A 9,903-nucleotide genomic window follows, 5' to 3' on the forward strand; every position below is an offset into this window, starting at 1 on the left:
ACGTGTACGGGACGTGTACAGGACGTGTACAGGACGTGTACGGGACGTGTACAGGACGTGTACAGGACGTGTACAGGACATACTTTATTTGTTAGGAGAATTTCATCCATTTTTAACGGGTAAACTTCCTTCACCATCACCTCTTCTTCCTCTCCATCACCTCAAATTCCTCCTCCTCCTCCTCCTCCTTCTCCTCCTCCCCCTCCACCTCCTCTCCACCTCCTCCTTCTCCTCCTTCACCATCCCCTCAATCGCCTCTTCTTCCTCCTCCTTTTCCACCACCTCCTCAATCACCTTCTCCTCTTCTTCCTCCTCCTCCTTACCCTCCACTTCCTCCCCCTCCTCCTCCTCCTTCTCCTCCTTCGCCATCTCCTCAATCACCTCCTCTTCCTCCTCTTTTTCCACCACCTCCTCAATCACCTTCTCCTCTTCTTCCTCCTCTTTACCTTCCACCTCCTCAGTCATCTCTACTTTCACCTCCTCCTACTCCTCCTCCTCCTCCATCACCTCCTCCACACCTCCTCGTCCTCCTCCTCCTTCTCCACCACCTCCTCAGTCACCTCCTGCTCCTCCTCTTCCACCACCACCTCCTCTTCCTCTTCCTCCTCCTCCTCCACTACCTCTTCAATCACCTCCTCCTCCTCCTCCTTTTTCTCCTCTTCCTCCTCCCCATTACCTCCTCTATCACTTTCACCTCCTCTTCCTCCTCCTCCATCACCATATCCTCCTTCATCACCTCCTCCACATATCCTCCTCCTCCTTCTCCTCCTCCACACCCACCTCCTCCTCCTCCTCCTTCTCCTCCTCCACAACCACCTCCTCCTCCTCCTCCTCCTCCCCCATAACCTCCTCTATCATCTCCACCCCCTCTTCCTCCTCCTCCACCACCTCCTCAACCGCCTCCTCCTCCTCCTCCTCCTCCACCACCACCTCCTTCATCACCCCTCCTTCATCACCTCCTGAACACCTCCTCCTCCTCCACCACCTCCTCAATCACCTCCACCTTCTGCTACTTCTACTCCACCACCACCTCTACCTCCTCCACCTCCTCCACCTCTTCCACCTCCTCCACCTCCACCACCTCCTCCACCTCCACCACTGAGAAATTATATTTTCTCTTTCACCTCTTTACTTACTTGCTCTCTTTAGGGTACTTTTGAATCCTAGATAGTTTGAGTCTATTCTTTAAGTACATAGTGGAGTACTTTTGTTTTAGTCGTACCTCTATGGGCCAAAGTTTATTACAGTGAAATATTTACAAACACAAACACAAACACAAACACAAACACACACACACACACACACACACACACACACACACACACACACACACACACACACACACACACACATACGCAAACACACACACACACACACACACACACACACACACACACACACACACACACACACACACACACACACACATACACACACACACACACACAAACACACACATACTGTCTAATACTCTATGTAGTGTTTAGGCCGATGTTAAGAGTCTCCTAACGTAAGCACTTCGGAAATTACTTAACCCTTTTGTTCCAGTGAGACCATTTATATACTTTGTTTTGTCAGGCGCCAAACGAATAACTACGCTTAAAATACGCGGTTTCATTAACACAACTAATAAAAAACACTTGTTTATTGTAAACACAATAATTCTATAAATACATCCAATACAGTTGGAGCAAGTCCATTTCAGTCATGCTAAAATACACGGGAACAATTGTACTAAAATCCATGATGAAATTAAAATTCTTGAGCCCTGATTGGCTTGGAAGGCACACACGGCGTGTCGCCTCCAATCAGAATCAACGGTGTACTTTGTGGGCGGTGCTTAAATTAAATAGTCATAAAAAATGACAGAATATTCCGATTCTTTCCCAACAAGGAAGCCATTCCGAAACATACATAAAAGTTTCTTAAAAGATAATTTGAATATTAATAGTACGTGAAACGAGGAAGATTCAAGCTAAAACAAGACAATATCTGCGTTTCTCCATCTCTGGTGGCGTCATCGAAAGCGTGCTGGTCTCGCATTCGCTTGGGTTCGAATCCCGCACTCCTCTCCGATTCCCAGTTACAGTGACTTTTTATTACCTGCACCCCCCAACAGCGCCTCATAAGGCTAAGGCAACCCCTCGGGTCCTCACTACTACCCCCTTATGTTTTGCTACTGGGGATGTAGGTAGCCCAGTATACGATGTTGCAGACCACGAAACTGACAGGAAAGAGTATCCTAGCGTAGACGTCGACGGCGTTCTGGGGCACCCCTGAGGTTGAGGAGCTGCCGATGTCCGAGTTCGAACCTCGGTTGTTCTTCGGCTGTACCACGCTCGACACCTGAGGGCGAAAGGAAGAAAGAAAAGAGTGAAGGAGGAACGATTCTAGAGGCAATCGCTATTATGATTGCCTAGATCAAAGGTTCTCAACCTTTTCTCCGTCACGTACCCCTAGAGCCCCCGGACCATCGACCCGTACCTCCATTAACCTGACACAGAATCTAGAATGGTAATATATCAAAACTAATTAGATATACAATGGCACCGCATTGGAGAGCAAATGGTTAATGTTTTAATAACTTTATTCATCAGTTGAGCATTAACATAAAAAAGTAATGTACAATGTTCTCTCTCTGTAGATATAGATGTTCATTTAACCCCTGGGGGTTCGCAAATCCCCAGGTTGAGAACCCCTGGCCCAGACTGACTGGAATGATTGGACTGTAGTGGACTGGAGTGGACTGATTAGAGTGGAGTGACTGACATGAATAGACTGACAAGATTAGACTGAGTGACATGACTAATATCACTGGACTGGACAGACTGACATGTCTGGACTGGACTAACTAGACTGACTGGATTGACTGACATGTGATTGGACTGGACTGGACTGGCAAGATTAGATTGAATGACATGATTAGTATCATTGGACTGGACTGACTGACATGTCTGGATTGGACCGGATTGGACTAACTAGACTGATTGGACTGACTGACATGTCTGGATTGGACTAGACTGACTGACTGATATGTTTGGATTGGACTGGACTGACCTGACTGATTGAATTGGCATGTACTGGCTTGACTGACTGAGTTGATTAGACTTTCTGACTTGACTGTCTGCACGGAGGTAGGAATGGCAATGGAAGGAGGATTTGCTCGTAAAGTACGAAAAGGATTACAAAGGATTACAAAGAAAAAGCATGTCGACAGGAGACCTTTTGGTCCATAACTAGGTCGAAAGAAGACCAAGAGGTCACTACGAAATAACAAATTAGTCAAACTGATTAAAACAGAAACATCAAGCCCTGAAACCAAAATGAAAGGATGAAATCAAGTTAATAAGTAACATTAGAAAACAAATTAAAGAATGAATAGATAAACGAATAAATAAAGTAACAATGATAATTATTTTATGACAAGGTTTCACAAACAGAGCATAGTTCCAGCCCCGTGTATTACATTTAGGTAAATACAGTCAGGCAAAAAATAGGTAAAATACAATTAGGTAAACAATAGGTAAAATACAATTAGGTAAAGTACAGTAAATAAATCAGGAAAACGATAGCTTAGAAACAATCAGGCAAACAACAGAGTAACTAAAATTAGACAAATAATAGGTTAATTAATTACAATTACAACAGGATAAATACAATTACAGGCACACGAGAACGAAAACGAGAGTTTGCTCTCTCTCTCTCTCTCTCTCTCTCTCTCTCTCTCTCTCTCTCTCTCTCTCTCTCTCTCTCTCTCTCTCTCTCTCTCTCTCTCTCTCTTTCTATTCTTTAATACCTTTATCGTCTTGAAGCCCCGTCTCTTCCGCGAACTGGACTCGCAGCGATAGGCCAAGACGAACTCGACCAAGGACGCGAATACATGAAACTGCGAAAAAGAGAAACAGGATCATCGGGTCCCTATTCTTCAAAGGGGCAAAACAGGGACCCCTGTTCTTCAAAAAGTCTACCTAAATTGACTTGACTTAACTTAATTCAACTTAATCTAGCCAAGCCGAAGCTGACCTAACCTAATCTAATCTAATATACCCTAGCCTAACCTAACCTAACCAAACCTAACCAACCTAACCTAACCTAATCTAGTCAAACCAGGCCTAATCTAATCTAACCAAACCTAGCCTAATTTAATGTTACCTAACCTAACTTAATCTAACCTAGCCTAATCTAACCTAACTTAATCTAACCTAACCTAATCTAATCTAACCTAACCTAATCTAACCTAACCTAACCTAAGTTAGCCTAACGTAATCTAACCTTACCTAATCTGACCTGACTTGACCTGAAATAACAAGACAAAACGTAGTATAACATAACATAACATAACATAACGTAACATAACATAACATAACATAGCATAACATAACATAACATAACATAACATAACATAACATAACATAATATAACATAACAACGTAACATAACAAAACAACGTAACATAACATAACATAATATAACATAACATAACAATTTCGTTTCTGTATTTATCATTTTACTTTCTTACATGGGACCATTATTCTTCAAAGGGACAAAACTGGGACCGCTATTGTTCCAAAGGAACTGGAGCCTCTGTTCCTCAAATGCTCCCACATTTATAGCATGGCGAGTCCGTTAAACCTCGATGGCACTGGACTAGTTTAGTAGCCGCTAGTGCCGGATGCAAGTTAATCCCCGGTCACGCTATCACGACTCAAGCGAGTTCGTTTGAGCAGAAACGACTTCGTATACAAATTTCTATTTTTCGAACCTCCAAATGTCATATTACCTCTGCGTCATGTGATCAGAATCTGAATGACGAATCAATAAAAGTCGTCCTGCAGTTTTTCAAATTCACATTTGAAAAGAGTCGTGATAGTGTGACCAGGGATTTAACTTGCCCGGCAAGTGAGTGTTTACATTAGGATAGTTTGGAGGCAAGTCGACTAACTCTCCGTTGACATTGGGTCAGTATAGGGATAGTTTACAAGTCGTTAGCACTAGGGGCTACTGCACTAGCCCCGTGTCAACGAGAAATGAAGAGTAATTTCAATCTGACTAGCATTATACAACTTTATTTACCTGAGGAGGTCCTCCAACCACTCAAATAGAGACATATGAATATAGAAATAAATAATAACAAAAAAATAAAAATAAATGAATGAATCAAGATAGAAGAAAAACAAGTGAATATATAAACCAGTAAACAAATAAATGAGTAAACAATTTGTCTAAAGTAGTTTCGACAATTGATAAATAAACTAGTATATAAATGAACAAAAACAAACCTTCCTTTGAAGCTGACATCCCACGCCCCGCGGCCTATATGTCCATGGGGTTGCTCCGCCCCGGCCGCTCCTGGCCACTCCCGGCCACTCCCGGCCACTCCCAGCCACTCCCGCTAATCCCAGCCGCTCCTGGCCACTCCCAGCCGCTCCCGGCCGCTCCCGGCCACTCCGTCCACCCCCGGCCACTCCCGGCCACCCCCGGCTGCTCTCGGCCACTCCTGGCCGCTCCCGGCCACTCCCGGCCACCCCTGGCTGCTCCCGGTCACTTCCAGCCGCTTCCGGCCACTCTCGGCCACTCCCGGCCGCTCCCGACCATTCCCGGCCACTCCCGGCCACTCCCGGCCGCTCCCGGCCGCTCCTGGCCACTCCCGGCCACTCCCGGCCAATCCCGGCCACCTCCGGCTGCTTCTGGGCACCCCCGGCAACTCCCGGTCACTCCCGGTCGCTCCCGGCCATCCCCGGTCGCTCCTGGCCGCTCCCGGCCACTCCCGGCCAATCCCGGCCAATCCCGGTCACTCCCGGCTGCTCCCGGCCACCCCCGGCTGCTCCCGGCCACCCCCGGCTACTCCCGGCCACTCCCAATCACTCCCGGCCACTTCCGGCCACTCCCGGCCGCTCCCGGCCACCCCCGGCTGCTCCCGGCCACCCCCGGCTACTCCCGGCCACTCCCAATCGCTCCCGGCCACTCCCGGTCGCTCCCGGCCACTCCCGGCCGCTCCCGGCCGCTCCCGGCCAATCCCGGCCGCTCCCGGCCGCTCCCGGACACCCCCGGCTGCTCCCGGCCACTCCCGGCACTCCCGGCCGCTTCCGGCTACTCCCGGATGCTTCCGGCTGCTCCCAGCCATTCCCAGCCAATCCCGGCCACCTCCGCTGCCCCTGGCCACCCCCGGCCACCCCCAGCTGCTCCCGGCCACCCCCCGGCTACTCCCGGCCACTCCCAGTCATTCCCGGCCGCTCCCGGCCGCTCCTGGCCACTCCCGGCCGCTCCTGGCCACTCCCGGCCGCTCCCGGCCGCTCCCGACCACTCCAGGCCACTCCAGGCCGCTCCCGGCAGCTCCCGGCCGCTCCCGGCCACCTCCGGCCACTCCCCGACGCTTCTCCTCACCATGCACAGAAAACACCAGACGTCGATGGCCTTCAGGTATCCCACAGGCGGCAGTTTGGACTGGGACGCGGCGAAGAGCGTCGTCAGCGTCAGCAGTGACGTAATCCCGAGGGCCAGGCGCCCTGGCACGGCGTCGACCTGGGAAATTGCCCCCACACACACATCCCGCATTAATACGTTATCAAAAAATTTTTACTTTTTTGTCTATCGATATTGTTCTAATTCTTTAATTATTATCTATATTCTTATATATTCTCTTTGCTTAAAGCTAATCTTACTTGATTTTATTTTATCTACTTTTATCTATCTAATCTTATTTATCTATATCTATACATTCACTTACATTTATCCATATATATATACATATATATATATATATATATATATATATATATATATATATATATACAGTATATATATATATATATATATATATATATATATATATGTGTGTGTGTGTGTGTGTGTGTGTGTGTGTGTGTGTGTGTGTGTGTGTGTGTGTGTGTGTGTGTGTGTGTGTATATATATATGTATATATATATATATATATATATATATATATATATATATATATATATATATATATATATATATATATCCATAAGAGTACAATTGTTTTCATTAACCGATGTATATTTTACGAAAAATAATGATTAATATAAAAAAGTGATAATTGACACTATGACCATTATTGTTTCCATTATGACCTCAGATGACTGTTCTATGATGATGTTTTAATTAATTTTCGATATTTGAATTTTCAATTAAACATGAAGAATTGCCATCACCCCCAAGTGTAATAGTTGTAGCAATGAAAGGTATAAAGTTACCAAAGTTGTTATTACGATAATTTTCATTATTAATATCATGATTACTACTGTCATTACGATTGCTTTACTGTGACGTAAAACTGATTAAGTTAGATTAAGTTGATTTATTCAACAAGCCTCCGGCTGCAATGGTCCGTGCTTTGCAGGGGCTTTGGCTTTCATCCTTTATTCAGTATCTACAAAATGAGAGACAATGAAAACCTTTCTCTCCTCTTTTTATCTTCTCGTCTTTAATCAATTAATAATAATTAAGAATAATTGATTGATAATCAATCAATTAATAATCATAATATTAAGAGAAACAATGAAATAATAATAAAGATAATAAATTATTTAATTAGTAATAACAAATGAGCGGGGAAAATCACTTTTACCGCTCTATTGAAAAATGTCGCAATTTTCTTTAATTAGAAAATGAGAGATTTTTCAAATGCTCTCTTTTACATATTAAAGTAATTTAAAAAATGGCCTGAGCATTCTACCTGGATGTGCCCAGTTTCCACGCGTGACTGGTGCCAGCCCCGATCCTCGAAAACTCTCGGCTGTTATCACGATAATAATTATCTCTATCAATATCATAAATGGATGCTAGCTGGTCGAGCGGCTTAGAGCGCCGCTATTTGTGGCGGAGGTCAAGGTGACGGCAGTTCGAGCCCTGCCACTAGCGAATTGAACCAAGGGCATGGTTAATCAAATTCCACGCTACAAAGTCCTCTGTAAGGGGCACCGTCCTAGCCTACTAAGAGGAGAGGGAGTTCGCAACATTAAACCGAATCATCATCAATATCGTAATTACCACCATTAGCAATGTTCTTCTGTAACTCCAAACTGAATGGCCTAGATCTTCTACGTAGATGTTGTTAGCAGCGATCTCTGGGGATCCACAGCTGTTATACTTTATTACGATAATAACTTTCACTATCAATATCACAATTACTACCATTACCATTACTCCTCTCCACTTAAAACATAATGGCCTAATCCTTCTAACCTGAGGGGCTCGGCTCCCAAATGTGACTGGCGCTAGCAGCGATCTCTGAGGATCTACGGCTGTTATACTTTATTACGAAAATAAATTTCACCTTCAGTATCACAATTACTACCATTACCATTACTCTTCTCCACTTAAAACATAATGGCCTAATCCTTCTAACCTGAGGGGCTCGGCTCCCAAACGTGACTGGCGCTAGCAGCGATCTCTGAGGATCTACGGCTGTTATACTTTATTACGAAAATAAATTTCACCTTCAGTATCATAATTACTATCATTACCATTACTCATCTGCGACTTGAAACTTAATGGCCTAATTCTTCTAACCTGAGGGTTTTGGCTCCAAAAAACGTGACTGGCGCCAGCAGCGATCTCTGAGAATCTATGGCTGTTATACTTCATTACGAAAATAAATGTCATTATCAATATCACAATTACTATCATTACCACCGCTCTTCTGCGACTTGAAACTTAATGGCCTAAGTCTTCTAACCTGAGGGTCTTGGCTCCAAAAAACGTGACTGGCGCCAGCAGCGATCTCTGAGAATCTATGGCTGTTATACTTTATTACGAAAATAAATTTCATTATCAATATCACAATTACTATCATTACCACCGCTCTTCTGCAATTTGAAACTTAATGGTCTAATTCTTCTAACCTGAGGGTCTTGGCTCCAAAAAACGTGACTGGCGCCAGACTCGATTCTCAGCGAACTCACCTGGAACCAGAAGGAGAGCCAGGAGAGAACGACGACGAGGCCGGAGGGGAGATAGGTCTGGGTCAAGACGAACATTATCTCCCTCCGCAGGAGAACCGTGAATCCCAAGCAGGAGAAACTCACTTGGCAGGTTCGGGAGAAAAAGTGGAGACAATCATTCAATACTGTAGGAATCTTTGAGATGTTTTGATATTGGCAGATGTTGCCAAATCTATCGAAAAAAAAACATCAAGTGGGGACAGAGCCTTTATTGGTACGACGTTTTGCTTATTAATTTTGTTTTGTTTTTCAAGTAGTTGAAAAAAGTTGTAACGGGCACAACGTACTAATAAAGGCTTTGTTCTCAAATGGTGTATATTTTGGTAATCTTCGAGATGAAGAACATTGAAATCACAAAGAAATTGTGATTGGGAAAGCCAAGACGCTCAACAATATTCGTCTTCTCGAGTCTGCCTGACGAAGTGAGAAGAAAAGTAAGAAAACAACTAAAAGGACGAAGAAAAAAAAACAAGAAAATATTTTCATAAGGACTGAAGTGCAAGTGAACTACATTCAATAACAAAAAAAAAATCTGCAACTTCGTCACAAACCAACGCCGTGACTGACATCTCGTCATTGCATCCTCAGACAAGACTCCAGGATTTATGGACATTTGGAAATTTCTTTCATTCATAGTGATTTAGGGCCAATTACTCATAACTTCCACTTTTCCCCTGCAATGACGCATTGCCGGTCATCTAATTTCATCATCGTTATCGAAGAGGCGAACATAGTTTCTTTTCCTTTGCGTTCGGCGATTTGCACGGGATGACTGCTAATGCTCATTAGTGTCCTTCGATCCAACGCCATTCATTCATTCATTCATTCATTCATTCATTCATTCATTCATTCATTCATTCAATCAATCAATCAATCAATCAATCATTCAATCATTCAATCATTAATTCATTCATTCATTCATTCATTCATTCATTCATTC

General features: G+C 44.3%; 1 protein-coding gene across 1 annotated transcript in view; it reads right to left on the reverse strand.

The window, feature by feature from the left end:
- Positions 1-1,695: 1,695 nt before the first annotated feature.
- Positions 1,696-9,903, reverse strand: part of LOC143027661 (glycine receptor subunit alpha-4-like) — a 142,111-nt gene continuing 133,903 nt past the window's right edge. Inside the window, exons 9-12 of the mRNA XM_076189070.1 lie at positions 8,925-9,046; positions 6,385-6,522; positions 3,797-3,886; positions 1,696-2,346 (exon numbers count right to left, since the gene is read on the reverse strand). Of these exons, the coding sequence (XP_076045185.1) occupies positions 2,167-2,346; positions 3,797-3,886; positions 6,385-6,522; positions 8,925-9,046 (530 nt within the window). The 3' untranslated portion in view covers positions 1,696-2,166. The remainder of the gene's footprint in view (positions 2,347-3,796; positions 3,887-6,384; positions 6,523-8,924; positions 9,047-9,903) is intronic.

Source organism: Oratosquilla oratoria, chromosome 8 (assembly GCF_046742065.1).
Source record: "Oratosquilla oratoria isolate Oo_2021 chromosome 8, ASM4674206v1, whole genome shotgun sequence".
Lineage (NCBI taxonomy): Eukaryota > Metazoa > Arthropoda > Malacostraca > Stomatopoda > Squillidae > Oratosquilla > Oratosquilla oratoria.